Source organism: Electrophorus electricus, chromosome 13, assembly GCF_041902795.1.
Source record: "Electrophorus electricus isolate QZ-2024a chromosome 13, ASM4190279v1, whole genome shotgun sequence".
Lineage (NCBI taxonomy): Eukaryota > Metazoa > Chordata > Actinopteri > Gymnotiformes > Gymnotidae > Electrophorus > Electrophorus electricus.
In genome coordinates this window covers 3,359,870-3,381,391 of record NC_137509.1, presented here as the reverse complement: position 1 = coordinate 3,381,391, position 21,522 = coordinate 3,359,870, and the positions used below count along the sequence as shown (strand labels likewise).

The 21,522-nt window shown below is 37.9% G+C and overlaps 1 protein-coding gene across 1 annotated transcript in view; it reads right to left on the bottom strand.

Annotated features, from left to right (window-relative positions):
* Positions 1-10,503: 10,503 nt before the first annotated feature.
* Positions 10,504-21,522, bottom strand: part of LOC145643532 (Fc receptor-like protein 5) — a 72,231-nt gene continuing 61,212 nt past the window's right edge. Inside the window, exons 5-17 of the mRNA XM_081695044.1 lie at positions 18,883-19,155; positions 18,340-18,618; positions 17,564-17,842; positions 17,157-17,402; positions 16,950-17,060; positions 16,616-16,735; positions 16,490-16,531; positions 16,186-16,260; positions 14,255-14,329; positions 14,111-14,170; positions 13,527-13,598; positions 11,594-11,663; positions 10,504-11,345 (exon numbers count right to left, since the gene is read on the bottom strand). Coding sequence (XP_081551170.1) covers positions 11,312-11,345; positions 11,594-11,663; positions 13,527-13,598; positions 14,111-14,170; positions 14,255-14,329; positions 16,186-16,260; positions 16,490-16,531; positions 16,616-16,735; positions 16,950-17,060; positions 17,157-17,402; positions 17,564-17,842; positions 18,340-18,618; positions 18,883-19,155 — 1,736 coding nt within the window. The 3' untranslated portion in view covers positions 10,504-11,311. The remainder of the gene's footprint in view (positions 11,346-11,593; positions 11,664-13,526; positions 13,599-14,110; positions 14,171-14,254; positions 14,330-16,185; positions 16,261-16,489; positions 16,532-16,615; positions 16,736-16,949; positions 17,061-17,156; positions 17,403-17,563; positions 17,843-18,339; positions 18,619-18,882; positions 19,156-21,522) is intronic.

The following is a 21,522-nucleotide window of genomic DNA, read 5'->3' as shown; positions in this document are numbered from 1 at the left end:
AGCAGAGGTGCAGGTCTCCAGCTGAAATGTTCAATGAAAGGAAGAAAAATGAAATCTAATATAAAAGTGTAAAAGATGCCAACATAACATTCAATGACTGACAAGGTCATAGAAACAAAAGCAGGTTTAAATAATGAACATCATGATGGTGTAGCTGCTAATGACCAACACACACCACCTGAGGTGACATATGACAATAAACACAAGAACAACATAAACACAAGTACACATGCTCAGTGCTGCCGGATGCCGGTAGCAGTCGGCAGGGTAATAGCACTGAGACACCTACACCCACCCCACCCACAGTCTCTCCACCCTCAATCACTGTGGATGATCTCTCCCACCCCACCCACAGTCTCTCCACCCTCCATCACTGTGGACGATCTCTCCCACCCCACCCACAGTCTCTCCACCCTCCAGCACTGTGGACAATCTCTCCCACCCCACCCACAGTCTCTCCACCCTCCATCACTGTGGACGATCTCTCCCACCCCACCCACAGTCTCTCCACCCTCCATCACTGTGGACGATCTCTCCCACCCCACCCACAGTCTCTCCACCCTCCATCACTGTGGACGATCTCTCCCACCCCACCCACAGTCTCTCCACCCTCTTGTCTTACAGCAGAGGTGTCCATGCCACCACTGCTAAACTCCACAGCAGTTTCTGCCCAGATGCAGTCAGACTACTGAACCCGCTGTTACCTCTTACATTCACCTGGACCATCAAAACTCAGCCCATCACCCAGCGCTAAGTGAACTTGACCCCTGTTTTACACCTGCACTTTATCTTGTGGACTGTTATGCCATTAGAGGCACTGTAGTTAGAGACAATACAGACACTCACCCCCATCCTGCTACTACAGACACTCACCCCCATCCTGCTACTACAGACACGCACCCCCATCCTGCTACTACAGATACTCGCCTCCAACCTGCTCCTGTATAGATTTGATATCCTGCTGTTTCTGTACTTGTTGGTCAATGTTGTGTAGTACATTCACATGTATGTAGTCTTTTGTACTGCTGTACTGTTATTGTGTGTTGCACCACAGACCAGCAGAAATTACATCTCAATCCAACAAAAAAGTACGAGAAGTAAACCTCTCTGAACTAATAACATTGTTAAAAGTTAGAATAGCAACAGTTGTCCATTTGTTAATTTCTAACATTATTAATGCTAATAAATCATTTAATTAATTGTTTCAAAGTTTGAAATGCATTGATTAAGATGTTGGCTTATTAAGAACTTCAATGTAACTCATTAAGACATTCACATCATGCAGTATATTTAGGTTTGAAACCTCAAGAAGAAGCAATGCTCCAGAGTATAATATGACATTCATAAAAAGGCTCTCTGTGTCTTTATCACTGTTCTGTTGATGAAGGTCCCTGCTGCAGCTTGTAAGAGATGAGGGAGAAAAGTGAAAAAAAACCACTTCCTCACTCAGTGAGTGTCATTTACTGTGGTCTGATATCTGATATCTAAAAGTATTTGAAGTAGAGGATGAACAAGCATAAATAAATGTCAGCAACATGCGTGCAATCTGTTGTCAAGCAAATGTATACTGCAATACTTTTATAGGTGGTGTCTCGAGGTGTGTGCACCTCGTTTTCAATAACAGAGTTTACGCTGCACACTGGATTTCATCTAGACAAACATCTTAGGAGAATATGTTTGCTTTCTTTATAGCTTTTCTGGTGCATTACATGTTATTTTATTGAGTTTTACAATGCAGACTGCTCAGCCCTCTCTGGTCATCCTTAGTTGTCTTTACATCACACAGATAATTGACCTGACCTGCTGTGAAAGATAAGGAGACCCTTTATACATTGTTATACTTCTGTGTAAAAATGCATTTCTACTGTTCCAGTTTGGATGATTTGACCTTTTTGTTCATGCATGTTCAAAGTCCAGAAGTGGTAAGAGCTGCAGAAAAGGAAGTGGTTCATCGATGTGGCTCTCCAAACTGCAATGTGGCAGGCTGACACTCTACGTGCTGATGTCTTTGTTTTCTCTAATGCTACTGCAGGGATGATCAACCATTCAGACTGATCTGAGGGCTCTTTGTACACACTGAGCAATACACAGTGCACTAGTCAACCACAAAGCTTTACACAAGCTCACAGTGTGTCACTGTGGAAGTCATATATACAAAGGTCCCACCCTCTAAGATGATATATAACCTGTAACTACTCTGGCCTTTTAATGATGTGTTTTTCAACCACTGCTTTAAAGGATCAAAACATTTTTATATCTCTTTATTAAATTGAGTTCTTATGTATTTACATAATAGCCATTACATAACCATGATGACTACTTTATAACAATTATATTGTATAGGAACTCTTAAACCAGGGGTGTCCAGTATTGGTCCAGTGCAATGTTATAACCACCTTAAATAGTTTCAGCGCACCACTGTCTGGCTGAATTTGGGAATTCATTTTCTTAAACATAGTAGCATGCAGTGATGCAAAGCAGCAACATGCAAGTTGCCCAATAACTACAGTATAACTTTTTTTGGCTGTACCCACAGTGCATTGCATTGACTGTTAATTAAAGGTGATTAAACAATTAAACAAAAATTAGCATCGTTTCATTACAAGATTATGGCTCAATAATACAAATCCATTAAGTAATGAGTAACATGCTGTATGTGCGTTATAAGAACCATCACTTGTTTATAAATGTTTGAATTTGTTTAGTCATAAGAACAACATTAATTAAACTAAACAAATGTTTGCTTTTTGGTGTATTTTTTCTGTTCCTAGGATTGTGCAACATCAAATCGATGTTGTCAGTTCTGAGATCTGTTAGAGCCACTCCTCCAGCTTGTTGGTCACAGCCACAAGTGGAAGAATCTAAGTGTTTAATGAACAGAGAAACAGAATGTGGAGAAGCCTTAACTGAAATTAGGAGCCCCCGCATAAACCAATACTATTATGTAGCCAAAGACTCAGATAAGTAGTAATAAAAACTCTACACCAGACCCTCACCTGAACTTGTGTTGTTAAAGGTGATCTGTATCTATAGTGTGTAAAAACTTCAGTTTGTATTTTGGTGATTTAGTTTAGGTTCTGCACTGTTGTGTCTCTGTAGTATCAGATCAAGAATCAGCATGTAGCCTTAATATTAATCAACTTCAATTATGTGTTTGAATTTGGTGGTATATTAGAATAGAAGTGCTATAGTGAAAACAAATCTTATATGTGATATTTTCCAATATCATCCATGTTATTAATGGCAAGATAAATGATACATTATGGAAAAAGACACAGCTATCATTCTAAAGAGATGTCATGCCTTGGCTGATACCATCCCAGATCCACACAGCACACATAGTACACATTTCAATGACCACCCTCACCTGTACCTCATTATTAGCGCGACTATTTAAACCCCACAGGTGTGTGAGTTCAGTGCTTTACCTTGAATATCATAACTTACAGTTCAAATAACACTACAAATCTACACTGAATAAAACATTATGTGTAGTATACGGTCAAGCTCTAAGACACTGAAATATAGAAGTTTATGCAGTAATGGAAAAGTGATATGAGAGTGGCAACAGTTTTATTGCAAAATAAGGACATTGCAGTGTAGTACAATGTTTGGGAAGAACTAAAGCATTTACTTTAGTGTGCTGTGTGAATGTTGTCTGGATACATACACTTTGTTCTCATTAGCCAGAATCTATAATTGTGTCAAACTAATTGTGTTAAAGTTTTGTTTGATAAGTAATCGTACTAATAAAATTGTCAAAACATGGATTATTCATTATGTTTTTTGTACATATCCTAGTCTTAATAACTACCTATCTACTTACTAAGACACTTAAATACAACATTTTAATAATGTAATGGAAAAGTGACATCAGGATGGAGAAAGGGAAGACCTAACGGTGCGTAAACCTGACCCCTCTGTCATGGACAATGTCATGGACCCCTCTGTCATGGACATGCAGATAAAGGAGGTCTCCAACTGAAATGCTCAAAGAAAGGAACAAAAGTTAATTCTAAAATAAAAGTGCACAATCTACAACAAAAGATGCCAACGTGACATTCAATGACCGACAAAGTCATTGAAACAAAAGCAGGTTTACCTAAGGAACAACATGATGGCATCTTAACCCACATATTTTTATTTGTGTTGTCTGGAGGTGTGAGCACATCAGAGACTGGCTTGGTTTTCAATAACAGTCTACGCTGCACACTGGGTTTCATCTTAGACAAACAGTAGAATATGTTTGCTTTCTTTACAGCTTTTCTAGTGGATTACATGTTATTTTATTGAGTTTTATGATGCAGACTGCTCAGCCCTCTCTGGTCATCCTTAGTTGTCTTTACATCACACAGATAATTGACATGACCTGCTGCAAGAGCTAATGAGCCCCTTTATACATTGTTATACTTTATCAAAAATAGCAATGCTGTCTGCGCACTGCTGAGTTAGTTTGTGTGTATGACCACATGCTAAGTATGAGCTATGGTAGGCCTAATTATTTTCTGCTTTTAATGTACAGGGTTGGAGAGCTCTTACTAAGGTACTATTGGTTTTAATATACCAGGAATGCTTCATTTCTATTAATTCTGTTTCTCTGTTCTAGATATTTTGCTTGTAGTTCACTAGCTAGCATTAATAATGTACAGAGAGAAAAAGAGGCTTCTCTTGAGATGCTGCAGCTTTATCAGTTCAAGACAATTTTCTATATTATGAACTGATATGATCACATTATCACAGCAGTGCTAGATTACTGCTCTTTCTTTTATATATCTGGCAATTAACTGATTAAAGCACTGCTTGTTTTAAACATCCCTGTGTGCATGTCATTATTGAGGAAGCAGTCCTCAAGAAAAAAGGAGTAACATTACAGGTCTGGAAAATGTCTCCCTTTGCTGGCGAGAGACACAAGTGCAGCCAAACTCTACAGTATTTCTATGTTCTCAGTTAAAGTATAAGCATATAGCTTCAATAACCATAAATTAAGCTGAATTCTATGTTTCAAACGTAAAGACATACAGAATATAAGGGTGGCAATGTACTGTATGGTGATTATTGAAATATGATTTATTTTTTTTTTTTTTAACATCATCCAGCCTACTTCAAGATAAAATAGGTCATGAAAAATCATGATTATTTTTTTAAAAATGTTATAGAATCAAAAAAGTTAATTAAAAGATTTTGACACAGACAGGTGATGCAGTGTTGCAGTGGATATGGTTGTATGGCTTTTGCAAGTGACATTAACCTGCACGGCTTAGTGAGTTTCCAAATATGTATGGGTCCATTCATTCTAGAATTTTTGCTTCATACAGAAACGTGTTAGAGAAACTAAACCGGTTTGTCTTACTCTGGACTGCTGAGGGTATAAGGCCCTCCCAAATGAGCTCAGAATAAAACACATTAAAAAACATTACCCCATATGTATCACGGTACGGCCCATCCCCCCGAACGTCTCCTCGTATGTGAGTGTGTGTGTGTGTGTGTGTGTGTGTGTGTGTGTGTGTGTGTGTGTGTGTGTGTGTGTGTGTGTGTGTTCGTCAATTTGGCACACCCTCCCTGTGTCTCATACCTGCTCCTCATTGTCATTAGTTTACGTGTCTCTGTTGTCGTTGTTTGACCTCATTAGCCTGCGTGCTACGTCGTGTATGTTATATGTGAAAATAAAATGTGTGTTTCTGTTTATGCGACTCGTCACACCACGGAACTTGTGCGCCCGTCCCGAAGCCTCGTAGAGGCAGGAAGGAGGCAGCACCAGTGCCCACCCCAGAGACGGGAAAGGTGGCTGGAGTGCCTCCTGAGGCAGGACAGCAAAGGTGGCCAGCCCCCAAATCGACGAGGGGTGATTCCCCACAGGCGGGTTGGACTGCAGGCCAGCCAACAACTGGGGCCCAGAGCTCTCGCTGGCGTACCTGCACGCGTTAATTTGTTAAATAATGTTGTACCCGTCCCAGTCACTGTGTCTATCCCTGTCACGTTGTTTGTACCAGTCATTTTGTCCCCTTTGGTTTCTGTGCCTGTGCCAGTTAGTGTGTCCGTCAATCTTCTTATTCTAGACATATTCTAAATTCTATACAGTACATAGATACTGATAAAAGCTGAATTGAAACCTACTGATATGGCCAGTATACTGGATGCTATCATTTGAACTAAAAACTTAGAATCTTTGTTAAGTATCTTCAATTTATGTATCATTTTGTAGAAATTAGTACAAGAACATTTTTTCTGAAGTTTTCAAAGACTTTGTACAAAGCCTTGTCCTTTCAGAAAGTCATTATGTGCCTTAGCTGATGTACAGCATACATAAAGTCACATGTCCTGAAGCAGTGTGCCAGACTAAGAAGCACCATGAAGGGCTCTCATTGCTGTTTGTGGTTAGCAGATGACCATTTTCTCATGCTTCAGCTTAGGTAAAAAAAAACCTAATTTGCTCACTCACCGTGGATCTGCTGTGTAATAATACATACTTGTTTCCTGTAGGTATTTGAAAAGGCACAAATAGCAGCACTATAAAAACCCATACTGTCTAAACCCCCGCAATCTATGATTTAAGGAGAATTAATACATTTTGTCCTAATTTGTTCTAATATTTTATTCACAATTCTGAAATAAATATTTCATGCATTTTTCATTTTTATCTATCTATACAACAAACGTTTTCTTATTAACATGTTCATTAAGAGGCTAAACATTTTTAAATAAGTATGAATAGTTATAGGAAAATGTCTTTTTTGCCGTATCGTCTTTTTCATTGGGATGAGTTGAAAATCACAACCACATTAATAATTATTACATTTTGAAAAATGTTATTATTGTTTTATTTAGAGCGATCAATTCCTTTTATAGAGAACATCAATCTCTGTAGCATGTGAGCTCCAGAATGAAGGACACTAACAGATATGAAGAGGCTGAGGAGGCTGAGAGGTGAGAACATCTGTATGACAGCCCTCACAACACAACCCCATGCAAATGCAACAACTTCTCACAGGTGTATCAGTATCACAATGTCTCAAAATGAGCTAAAACCAAATGAGTGAAACAATCAAAAGCAGAGAATAAAGAGAATATTACAGCACATAATATTGTTGGACCCAAGGATCTTGAAAATTCAATTGTTTGTTACCAGTATCTATTTAATCTTCCTTTAAACTGGCTTTTCAAATTTCATGAAGATAAAAGTTCTGGTTAAAATTTTGAATAGAGTATTACTTCTTCTGTAAAGAATTTCATATTCCTTCATTCTCTGAAACTTTAATACCAATGTTTGCTTAAAGACCAAGGAACCCTCAATCTCTTATCTTCTGCTACAAATTTTGTTCCAGCAAAATTTCATACCTTTCCTTGTAAAATGGGTGGCCCTTTTGTAAAGATTATATAAGCTTTACTCTCAACAGCCAGAAAGTTGCTGCCCCTCTCATATTCTCTACCTTCCTGCTTTCAAACCCTCTTTGAGTCTGAGCAACCTATACAGCTATCTATCTAGTAAAAGCCAAAGCTATCTAGCTATCAAGTAAAAGATGGAATGGTTATTCTAAGGACACACACATAGCTGTCCTGTTACACTTAAATGTTAATTTTAATGTTTGTACATGTGGATCAATATACCGTATTGATTATCTTGGGATAACAGACCTAAGTTTGATTTTATAGATTTTATAGATCAGATGATCCTTCACACGTTAGAGCATCATAGTGACACCACATCTGCATCTTGTAGAATAACAAGTTAATTCTAAATGTATCAAAGCAAGCTTCACTGACCTTTCAAAGATACTAAATACCCATATGTTTATTTGACACAAATGACCATATTTTTCATAAATAAAAACTGTGGCATCCTAAACCAAATTCCTCATTTTTTCTTGATGGAAATTGTATGAGGAGACTGTTTCAGTTATATTGCACAACTCACATATACTAATAGAACATAATTAAAACATAAATAACAGGAGTATATTATTGTGATATAATTTATGCAAGTGCCACTATGTCACTATGTACATTTAAGTACTGTAAGCATATAGGTAGGAAACCTGAAGAAGAAGAGACAGACCTCCACAGATGAATTTCCTGAAAGTGACTCACTTGCCCTTTATCACTGTTTTTCTTCAACAGGACTTCTGCTTGTATGGGACAAAGTGACAAACACTTTCCACATTCACTGTGTGTCTTATATGTTCTGATCTGTAATTATTTGCTGTTGGTGGATGAAAAATAAATATCAGCAACATAAATGAGAATGTTTATCAAGCACATGTATGCAACAAATATTTTTGCATGCATTGCCTAAATATGTGTGTAGTTTCACTGACTTGTACCGATTCACCATGGAGAGAATCCTGTACAGCTGCATCGCTTCCTGGTACAGTGGTCTCAACCACATGATCTCAACCACAGGAACTTACAAAGAGTGGTGAGGTCACGTGACCTCTTCACAGGCAAATGTAGTGGTTGGTGACATATTGCTCAAAAAGGACTGAGAGAAAACAATAAGCATATGCAAAATTTATTAAATACACATCACAATGCAATAAGGCCACTTGACTGAGAATTCATAGGACACCAGCTACTCAACTAGTACAAACTTCCAGGGACTGATAATAGGACCAAAGCAAAATACACATGTGAATTATTCCAAAGCCTCAAAACACTCCATGCTACCAAAGGGAAAGATGCCCTAATAGTGCTCAGCCATCATGTTCAGCATACACGAGGCCCCCACGACCCCCTCGTAGCACCATATCCACACGGCATCTACTGCTAGCACGCACTTAAACGTGAACCCCCACTTGTAGGACCCTGCCTGCCGTTCAACACAGATACAGCAAGACAGGACCCTATCTGACACTTTACCTGCCAAACCTTGTAAAGCCTAATGGGTGTGTGCACATGACAAGGATTACCCATCTATGCATGAAACCTCACACTTACGCATGTGGAAGAGATGTCTATGTTTCATTTTAATTTAACATCACCACTGATGAAAAATTGTATTCATACATGCAGTGTTAAAGTCTTATGTAAGCATATCGTCAAGTTTGCCTTTATTGTTGACTAAGTTATTTGCGGGTATACCATAGCTGAAATATCATTCCTCCGGGACTCATTGTTCAACATGCAACATAAAGTTCAGAGATAAAACAATAAACACAGTTACAAAGGCACCTTGCAGTGCAGGATACAGGACAGTGCAAAAACACAGTACTGTTTACATAATTACTGTAAACATCATTGGCAGCAACATGGCACACAGTGTGGTATACTGGTTTAAAGAAAATATTCTATTATTAAGAGTCTGTGCAGTGTGGCTTGATTTGCTGTATGCAGTGTACAGTAGCAGCAGAATGTTACTGAATAATAGTCCAATGGGTGTCGGAGATAGCTCGGATACTCTGGTACCTTCTACCAGATGATAGGGTGAATAGTCCATGGGAGGGGTGGGAGGGGTCCTCTACAATGCCGGTGGCTCTGCAGGGTTTAATGTATACTGACTGAGGAAAAAACCATGCTGATGATACTCTTTGCTGTCTTCACTGACCACTGTAGGGTCTTGTGTCCTTGATGGTGTAGCTACCACATAGTGCTGCACCTACACAGCATGCTCTTATATGTTAGGAAAATGAAGTTTGGATCCAACACATTTGGCTCTACTAATCAGATAATCAGATAATACTAAAAGGCATGATTAGCTCAATCATATGTGCTGGAACTAAACTCTGCAAGGCAGCAGATCTCCTGGACTGGAGTCATTTTTTCTAACTCTATAATGTTTCACACTGAAGGCCCTCTACAAAGGAGTTGGTAAGTTTATTACACCATCCTGTAGTTAAAATGAGGATTTTCATAAGAATCATTTAAATATATATGACTTTTCAATACTGGCTTTTGAAATTCCCTGAATGCAGTTTCTAAGTGCTGATCGTGACCTTTCACACATACCCAGACCCATGTGCTCTCTGTCTGGCACTGCTGAAGACACGGAAGTGCTATTTCTTAACAAAGTGCAGCGTTTGATTAGATACTGAGCTAGTTTGGAATATGAATAAAGCGAAGAGCTGCTAAGCCAATGAGAATATTTTCACCATTCATGAGTGAATATCAGAAGAAGAACAGAACATTAATAATTTTGTGTTTGGGAAAATATATGTTTTTGCATTAATTCAGTGCATTAATCCTCAAGCATTACATTTTTACTTTGCACTGCTTAAGTAAATTTGTTACAAGTTAAAAATCAAATAAAAAATAGGATATATATATATATATATATATATATATATATATATATATATATATATATATATATATATATATATAGGTAATACACACACACACTAATGTAGTTAATGCAGATTAAATTGTAATTTTAAGTGAATTAGAAAATATAAAACTAAAGCTTGAATAAATATTTTACTAAACCATGATAACTATAAATTTGCTATCATAAGAGAAATTCATAATTACATTTTTGTAAGATTTTATTATATTTATTTATTTATTTGCTCTTTTGAACATACCAGCTGTATGTTGGGGGCGCACATAATGAGTGGACCAATAGACCTGTCATACAAACTCATGCATATACAGTACATGTTAAGAAATGTTTTGTCCTATAAAGGTTTATTTTTGGAACGATAATGAGTTTTTAATAGCAATAGTTTTTTTTTTTATGATAGCAAAGAAACATTTATGAAAGAAAGACATAAGTAAACAAATAGGCTACAATAATAAGTTATAATGATATATAAGAATATTGAATTACAATTTTACATCAAAATGTATAGCGTACGACCAATGTGCAGTATGTGAGCCATCACTTAAATGTTTCACACTTGGCTAGGCATATGGGTAAAAATCAAGCCAAAAAGACTATAAAACATTAGGATGTTCATGGTGAGAGAAAATTAGAATAACAGAAAAATCTATTTATAAAAATGAAATTTAAATGTAAAAAATCCATAAAAAATTCCAAATGAGCATGCACCTTGTACTGTTATCACCCTTTTAAAAAAGATTATTCTTTTAATTGTACTATTTTGATTGTGGCTATTCAAAAATATTCAGCAGCATCAAGTGATCTTTACTAGATGATGTAAACTGGATACATCATTGGCAAAGTTACGGAGTATAAGCCTAAATATCTCTTTAGTTCAGATCCTGGTCCCTCCTGTCCCCTAAAGCCACAAGCTAGACTTCAGAAAACCTTGAGTACAGCAACAAAACAAGGAACGGAACAACATATCCTGTAAAAACTACATTTATCATAGTTCTCTGTGAGGCAGCTTTGACACTACTCGAGTCACTGATTGAAGATTTAAGTTTCACAATGTTGCACTTTCTTCAGACACCTAAAAGAGAAAGATGCTTTATAAGGTCTCTTCACACATAAATTAGAAAAACATACATTTTTATTCAGGTTTGCATGAATGGCTTAACCTTAGTGTTTAAGCTATTGAGAAAAATGTTCATTTGAAATGTTTATTTGATATGTCCTATAAGGCACATCTTTAAGAATACCCTACAGTTTCATCTAGGAAATGTTAAGGAATTGCTAGTGAACTGTCTTATCAACATGTCTGTAATGAATCACTCTTACCTGCTATTCTTTTTGCTGTGCCTTTTGCTAACCTGAGCATATGTTGAATCGGTGGGTTTAGTGGAATCACCTGGAAAAGAGGTAGAATGCAAAGACTTTTACACTGACTCAATGTCTAAAAACACTGCAGAATACCCCCTAGTGAGCAAAACATTGTTGAAATGGGATATACGACTCTGAAATTTGTTCATATTCCACATAATACAATCCTGGTAACAATTTGCGTTTTATTAATTTAATGCACATGTCAGTTCTATTGTTAAAACCTCCTACATCTTTGTAACATAGCCAATATTGTAATAAAATTTCAATCCTGTCTCTCTAACCCTGCTGCTGTGTCTCTTGTGCATGACTTTGTTTTTAGTCACTTGGAGTATTGTATTTCTCTTCTTGTAGGTATCAGTCCAAATGATCCAGAATGTTGTTGCACCTTCTAACTCACACTCACTGTCACAACCATATGACACCTGTTCTCTAAGATCTTCACTGGCTTCTTGTAAAATACTGCATCTAATTCAAAATCCTTATGCTCACTTGCAAAGCTTTTAATAATTTCATTCCTTCCTTACAAACCCAACTGTACTCTCTGCTCATCTTCAGCTGATCTGTTAACTGTTCCTTAGTCTAACATCCATAGGTTTGGTGAGCATCCTCCAGATCAGCTCCTCATCTCTGGGCTGCTCCTCCTACAGGCTTGTCAGTCAAATTTTCTCTGCATGTTCAAAATAAATCTCAGATCTTAAAACTTACCACCAACCTGCTCTCTACAACCCTGTTTCTATTTCTTGTTTGTCCTTAGGTATTCTCTGTTCTAGTATTAATGTAGCATCTCATGTATTATATTATTAAACACCCATTAAAGACTCTTGGCAATAAGTCACCAATAAATGCCTGTTTCCTTCTTGCTGCACCATCCCATGAAGCCCATCCATGTTTATTACGGGCCACTTAAAATTTCTGGTATGGGCCGCCATGGGCCCCACACAGAAAGCAGAAATGCTGGCTACCCTAGCAGCAGTAGCACAGGGCAAAGAGAGACACTTTGGAGTTTTCAGAAAGTGGGCACAGCTCGATAAGATCATACAGCTGTACAGTGGTGTAGAGCTTATTATGGTGCAGTACATCCTTGAGCAGCACCATGCAACGTCTATTCATAGGCATCTCAACACACACATGCATACTTGTTCTCTTGCTTCCACACACACACACCAACAGAACAGACATTCATATGCATATAGACATATCAGTATATTAGCACACACACTGACAGTCTCATCTTTTTCCCCTCATGCGCACTACCCCCATCACCCAGCAGTGTACATTCTACCCCCCATCACCTAGCAGTGAGTTTATATTCATTTATTTAGTTTAACTAGTTTTGTTGCTACTATTGTGACTATTGTACTTTTCTCTTCAAAAGTGAAAATTAAGTAAATAAATACATTTTAAATGGTGCTCTGTGTTCAATTGCCCACCACCACATTCCAGCACTTATGAAGCAGAGCTGTTTACATTTATGGTATTTACCTAATGCTTTTATCCAAAGCAACTTACAATTATGACTGAGTACAACTTGAGCAATTGAGGGCTAAAGGCTTTGTGCAGAGGCCCAACAGCTGGTCAGTGGTTGGGCTTGAACCAACAACCATCCCATTACAAGGCAAGGACCTCAACCATTGAGCTACCACTGCCCTCAATTACACATGTTTCAATTCTGAGTACATCATGTCAGTGCCCTCCCTGGTCTTCTCTAACAGTGCACAACAGACATGCATTAGCTTTCACACAATAAAGTAACATCTTATGGAACAGCTACGACAGTGACTTTTTTAGCACTACAGGAGCTGGAAGCATTTGGGCTATTAAATGCAAAAGTGAATCTATGATTCACAACAGAGTATATTCAGATATACTTTTTCAATCTCAGTCTCACCCGTTTGTTTTGGCTTCTTCATGGTTTTCATTTCAGTTTCAGCATAAGTCACATCACTGGGTCCTGGACCATCTGTGAAAGAGGGAAAAAAACCTCATTCTTTCCCCACCGTCATTTACCATCATAATCCTTTTAAAGAACTCTGCAGGGCATTACTCAGACATCCCACACTACAGGCCTTCTCCAGTCACACCCTGTAGTCTTCCATCAGGCAGACACTTCACTGCTTAACCCCACACAGACTACTCTCATTAACTATAAAGCTTAACCCAATACAAACTACTGTCCTTAACCAATTACAGTGATGTGTTTTGTGTGGTCTATAATTTCCCAGAGGCCAGAGAAAACATGGATCATGTTTTTCCGAGGAATTTCTATATTGTCCAGATTCCATTGGTATCTTATCACTTAGTATATAAAAAACATTTTCACTACTTTTGTTGCCACTTTTGTCACTAATGTTGTTAGAAACACTGACAAATTTACACATTTCCAAGATGCAAAAGTAAATTAGTGTTTAATAAAACCATTTTCTTGCTTTATCTGGCATTTATGAAGTGGAGCTGTGATGTTCTACTGCTTACCGTTTTCTGACTTCTGTTTCAGTTCTGAGTACATCACATCAGTGCCCTCCCTGGTCTTCTCTAACAGAGCACAACACACATGCATTAGCTTTCACCACAAAAAAACAAGGTATATATATTTCATACACAAGCCCATCGCCCCACCTGTTTGTTTTGGTTTCTTCTTGGGTTTCATTTTAATTTGAGCATAAGTCACATCACTGGGTCCTGCACCAGCATCTGTTAAAGAGAAAACAAACTGCTTTCCCTCATTTTCATTCTAATTTCATAATCTTTTAAAGCTGCAACATGTAAATTAGTGGAATTACTGAGTCCAGAGGAGAAATAAATATGGTAAAGTATCTTTGTGCACCTTCAAGCTACACTGTAAAGCCTAAAATATTCCAGAGTCATAGCAGTCAGATCAGATTTGGTGGGAATGTTTTGACCCATATCACATGCACATTCTTTTGTGTACTGACAGTTTTGAGTGAGAAGAATGTTCAGCTTTGAGTGTGAGGAGTGAGAGGTTTGGCTGTGAGGAGTGAAAGGTTTTAGTGAGAGGTGTGAGAGGTTTCAGTGAGAGAAGTGAAAGATTTCAGTGAGAGTTTGTGAGAGGAAGAAGAGGCTTGAATGGGAGGGATGAAAGGTTTGCTGGGGTGAGAGGTTACTTTCTTTACACATGTTTGCAAAGTCCATGTTTGAGTTTCAGACTAAAACAGCACATTTTAGTCTGAAACTTATAGTGACAAATATACTAACAAAGAGGATCATGTAATATTTATACATTGATTTCCAACCACATACACTACAGGACAAATGTTGTTTACGGTCAAACTCATCTCAAACCAACACTATAGGGTGCCGATCAAATGATTGTGGGGTACCTTTTGTCATAGCACCACAAACACAATTACATCATCTCCCAAATGTTTCACAATGCAGACCACACATGCTGCCATCTGACCAAAGAGCAGATTTCCAGTGTTCTAGTGTGCATTTGCTGCATTCTTTTGCCCAAGACTTTTGCCCTACTAGAGATCAGTAAAGCATGTATTTCAGCTGAAATCTGTGGTTCTGTAAACTGGTGATTTATTAGGTTAATGACTTTAATATGATTGTCCTTTTCAGTAGAGGTACCTTCCTTTCCTGGGGTATTTGCATAGGAGCCAGTTTCATTGCAGCAATTGGTGGTTTTGGCAACTGCATTTATTTAAAAAAAAAAACTTTCAGAGGTTTTGCTATTTTCCTAACTGACTGGCCATCACTTTTTAGAGTAATTATGGTCTGACTTTGTCTTTGCTTAGTTCAGTGTAAGATTTTGACCAGATAAATCCCTTGGTATCTACTCTACCTTGCTAAATATAAATAATTATCTCAGGTATTTAGACTAAGGATGGTTTTGAGAATGTATAGCATTTCTGTTATCTTTGTATTCTTATAAACTGTTGTATATGTATTTTCATAAATAATTACGTGAAAATTACTATACGAAAGAGAAATATTTAATTTTTGTTAGGTGTGTACAAACAGATACTGTACATTAAGTGTGACTGATACCGGCATCAAACAGACATTACTGTGAATAATCTGTCAACAATCATTAAATGAACTATAACCCTGGGTTACAGTTATTGATGGTGGTAAAAAACATGGATTAACATTATAGTAGTCACGTGAACCTTATAGCTCATAAAACAAGGGCAAATTCCAAACATCCAACAACTGATGGTATATTTCTATCTTCAAGTCTGCAAGATACAATCTGTTAGTTTCTCTCCAAGTCTCTCTCTTACACACACACACACACACACACACACACACACACACACACACAAAAGATTGTAGTAAAATTGTTGATATTGGTCTTTATTCCTTTGTTTTTGTGTTTTTTGCTTTAAACCTTTGAGTAAACCACAACACTTGACCCATACATAGTATCATCTGTTTAAAATAATAATAATAATAATAATAATAATAATAATAATAGGGTTCATAATTTAGGGTGGTACTGTATGGAAAAAAGAGACAGTGTTAAGTGTCCCTCCATTCAGTCTTGTGTTCTTTTAAAATAATTTGTATTAGGTGGTATGTACCTTTACTGTGAAGTTTCAAGTTTTTCAGCTCTTTTTTTGAGTAAGTTCCATCAGTTGGGCCTGTTAATGTATTATCTGACATCAACATCGGATGTCAGATATTTAGAAGTCAGTTTAGATAAGCAGAAAAGCAAAAAGTCAGTGTTCTTACTGCGGATATGCAGAGTTCTTACTATTTCCTGTGTGTTTTGTTTTATTATTCACAGCATATACATACGTGTCATTGTTGGATGAAGCAGTAAAATCATTACAAACATAAAAGGGCAGCCATTAAAGTAGTAAATTTATTTGAGGTGAACTCTACCTGTAATCCTGTTACCAACATTGGCATAAATCAGATCACCTCCTATTAAAGAGGAAAGAAGGCAGTGTAAATAAAAGTGTTCATTTGAACAAAAAGCTGGTGGGTTCAGTAGAAACACAAACCAACCTGCTTGCAGCAGTGAGGTTCCTGAAAGAGAGCTCCCAGGCCCAGTCCAACTCTGCCTCTGGCCCGTGGTCTGGCTAGTGTTCTCTTGATGTCCAGTAGGGGGAGACAGAGATCTTGTACCTCCTCACACAGTAAAGCAGTTGCAACGTTAATAGGATCACTGTTCAATTTCATTTAACAGTTAATGGAAAATGGATAAAAATACCTTTTATGCTGTAAATTGACAATGTTTCTGGCAGCAAGAACACAATCACCATGGTGTACATAAATAATTTGTCTTTAAATAGTCTGTGTATAATTGTCATATGCTACAGATACATGGATGCTTTCAAACCTTTGTTCTTCTTGTAGCTCAGGAACAGGATAAGTATGATAATGAGCAACAAGGTTAAACTGAGTCCAACAGCCGGTCCAACTATTACACCACTGGATCCAGGACCTAAGCCTGTGGAAGCGAAGTGACATAAGTATGAATTTACATTCAGAACACTTTACTGAAATAATGTAAAATAAATCAAATATCATGAAAAGGATTTCTCACCTCTGACTGAGACCCAGCTCTTTGGTGACTCTTTTCTCTCTGGGTATTCACAGTGGTAGAGACCCTCATCTGATTTTAAGATGGCATGGATGATTATCTGTCCTGTGGTCTGGTTCCAAAAGAGTGATCCATCTTTATAGAAGTAAGATATGAGGTTAGAAGATGTTTTGTTCAATAAACATCGTAGAGTCAGAGAATCTCCCTCAGTCACAGGATGTACAGGACTGTCTAGGATCACATCACCATCTGTAAAAGAAATGCAGAAAACATAAAATGTGGAAAATACACACAAGTATTTTCACATGCATGAAATATTATTCATCTAATTCTACAAATAAATATAGTAGAGTTATTATATTCTATCACTAGTCCTATGGTTCCTGTGATAAAAATGACTGGAGACCCACCATGCACTGTGATGTTGACAGGTTTACTGCTCCCTAAAGACTTAGACTGACACCAGTACACTCCAGTTTGGGCTGTGGAGAGAGAGCTGATGTTGCATGTAGATCTTGTAACTGATCCCTTGCCTGGTGGACAATTTGACAAACTCCTATTTTGTGTGTATTGCATGACTCTCCATGTAGTAGAGTTCCTCTGGTCCTTACAGCTCAGTGAGAGAGAGTGACCACTGAAGTGTTGAGTTCTGTTGGGAATGATGATCAGAGAGACTAGAGAAGACACATCTGCCAAATCAGACAAAACAAATGTTGCACAATACTGTTAAACTTATGCCACATACACGAACTGTTCACTGTACTATAGGAAAACTGATAGTTTAACTGATAGAAAATACTCAGACATTCATACTCTACAGTACTTTAAAATAACTAAATGATGGTATTTCTGTATTTAACCACCTTACTCCTAAACAAACCCTGTACACACCTGAGCTCAGTTCTCATCTCCTCACACTCTCTATTCACTCTGAGCCTTTTTGCAGTCCTTAATTCTATAGCTTTTTCTTAACCCTGTATTGATAACTGCATTGTCTTCATACAGTGTAATGTTAGCTGTATTGTCTTCTTAACACTGTATTGTTAACTGTATTGTCTTCTTAACACTGTAATGTTAACTGTATTGTCTTCTTAACTCTAAAACCAGCCTTGTGCCTCCACTGTTATCTGCATGTTGGTTATATGTTCAGCTGTATATAGTATCACTATCGCAGAAACTCCCTTACCAGTAATGTTTACCCAGAGCGCATCACTGAAGTGTGTGTAGTAGACTGGATTTCCTCTGCCAGCTCTACACCAGTACTGGCCTCCATCAGAAAGCTTCACTGCACTGATGGTGTAGGAGCGTGTTGCAGTGTTGGTCTCATTCTCAGGGTTCTGTGTGTGTTTGGACCAGTAAAACCTCCATCCAGTAGACTGCACCAGCTTACAGTACAGAGTCACTGGGTTTCCCATCAGTGCAGCTCCTTGAGGGCTAGATGTGAGTTCAGGTTTAGGTTTCACTGCTGATGGAAATGAAACAAACGGTTCAGCTCATAAATTAAGTTCACATGCTGCTTCCAGACGCTTTACCACAGTCATTATATAACAGAGTGACACAATCTATTAGGATGTAACATCTCAGCCTAAGTGCTGATACAGATCTGATCTCATGGTGACCTGAGGCTAATAGTGGAGGTAAATCAGACTGATGGACTGCAGATATTTAGTGTCATCTGTAGTCATATTATGTTGTAGTTAATAATAACTAAAGAGTTGAACACACTCACCTGATGCAGTCAGCGTAACAGCATCACTGGTGTAGGAGTAGCGGGATCCTCCTGCCTCTGTTCCTCTACAGGTGTAGTTACCTGTATGAGACTCTTCAGCACCACTGATTGTGTACACCTGTTCTCTGCTGACAGGACTGAGTGAACCCTTTTTCTTCCAGCTGTACTGCCACTTAGAGACGCCTCTTCTCTGTATGTTACATCTGAGAGTGACAGTCTCTCCCTCAAATACCTGTGGATCAGGCTTTATGGAGGCCACAGCTTTTGGTCTCGCTGTGGAAAGATCATCAAAACCACTGAATAATTGCTTTTTTTTGGTGAAGTTGTTTTCATGTATATGCAGATAATGGAAAACAGAAAGAAGGCTATTTCTAAACCTTTAACTGTTACTAAAAGAAATAATATGTAACAGTAGATAAACATGAAGACTTTCTCAAATTGTGAAAATGACAAATAAATGTTGTAAATAACCTCCCCAAATTGCATTAGGCATTACTAATATAAACAAGAGCGGGTGTTGAATTCCAATAAAATTATTCATCTCAAATTTCAGCCAATGACATTATTCATCTAATATCTAAGCACAATGGTTAACATGGAAATGTTAAGGCCACATCAAGATCCGTTTACAAATGTGACAAAGGTGGAATCCTGACAAGGAAAACTTTTTGGGGAATTCAGTGATGTACTGATTTTATTACTCCGTTAAACCAAGCGTGGTGGAAACATACTGCACAGGTTGTAAAAAAACCAAACAAATTAGTAGTCAAAATTGAGTGTGAGCAATAGACACATGGCACATACTTCATTTGGTGAATAGGAGTAATTGCTGAGTATTTTTTTCATATATTGTCATGTTGTATAATTGCACTTTTTGTCTTGATTTGGGGATCTATATTTCTGTGTAAGTGTTACATGTGATGAATCAGTGGGACCTGCAGGAATTATTTTTGTGGGTGGAGGGGCAGGTGGTAGAGAAAGTTTTTGGGGTGTGTGATAAAATGAAATACAGCATATAGGAATTTCAGGTACACAAGTTAATACAATCTGATATTGTAAGGGTTGGCACCAGGCCGAGGCCCCCTCCGGCCACCAGAGGGAGGCCGCGAGTCAGGCACACTACTAATCAGGCTGGGCTACACCTATATAAACTCAGTGACCCAGTCACTCAGTGTGGGGTCTTTGCTAAAGTGTTGAGCCAAGCTCCTACCTGGTAACTTTTGTGTATTGAGGTCTGTGAGCCCTTGTGCTGCACCTCTCTTCAGCTCTGTGAGGGTGTCTTTGTTATTACATGTCCCCTCCCCTCTCCAGTTTTCCCTCTCAAGTCTGTCTCTCTCCCAGGGCTCCCCTTAGCCATTAAAGTTCCTCCCTGTTTTCTGGTTTTGTTTGGGAAGGTTAAGTTTTGTTTTCCCCAGGTCATCGGGGTTGCCGTTCTTCCCGTGTTGTGCTTTGTTCTCCCTTATTCCATGCTTGGTGTGGTGTTTAGTTTTTCCTCTCATTTTGCCTGTTCTAAGATCTAACTGTTTTGCACACGGGCCACCATCATTAAAGCGTGGTAGCTCACCCAGTAGACTGTTGGTGTCATCTGATCTGGGTCTGAGCCCCATTATAGATATTCACTTGAGAATAACTAAGGAGTCATTAACTGACCTATCAAATGGCATTTTCAGTTGCTTTTAACTTTCACAAGCTGAATGCAACCTGACCCAAAAGAATGGTACTAGTAAATAATGAAAGGTTTAATTCTCATTGGCTTTAATTCCTCCAACACTAAATGAGGCTCGAGAGTATTAAATGCAGAACTAAAATCAACAAAAAGCAAGTATGCATATGCCATAGGGTCTTCTAGATGCTTCAGAATAAAATGTATTTAATGGTTTTAATATCATGTTGCCTTAGGAACTGGTATACTATTACTCCTATAATCTCTTTCTGGTAGACAAGGAATTGCTATAGTCGGATTAAACAATTAAATAATACAATTCTGCCATTCATTTTTGTAAAAATGGCTTATTGGAATGATGTAATGAATATGGTTATGCTTTTCTATGACAGAAGCATAACTATGACATTTGTGTCTTTTAAAGCTAAGAAGGATTTGCAAAATGTATACAAAGTGAAAAATTTTCTTTACTCGTTAATAAGGATACAAAAGCAACTCTTTCTCTGGTCACCAATCTCACAGACAAACTCAGCGGACATGTGTTGTAAAATATAACAGGAATGTGTATCCAGGAATAATTGAAGATGTGGATACAGAGAACTGCACTCTTGTCCAAACTATGAGCCGTGTAAGACATAACTGCTTCTTTTGGCCAGTGAGGGATGATATTCTGCAATATCTGGAAGAAATTGTGCTCCCATGTTGAAATATGAGATGTCAAGGAGGTCTTTGGGTTCTAAGAATCATAACTAAAATAGAGCTCATGGATATTACTGGACATACATGTGCTCTCTGACAACTCGTTTTCTCCATTTCTTTTTCTCTCAGTTTCTCTCTCCACCTTTCATCTCTCTATAATCTCACGTGGTAGTTTAGTGGTTAAGGTACTTGACTTGTACTTGGTAGTTTGCTGGTTCGCACCCACCACTGCCAAGAAATCCAATCCCATGGATCAAGAAAACCTAGTCATTTCATTG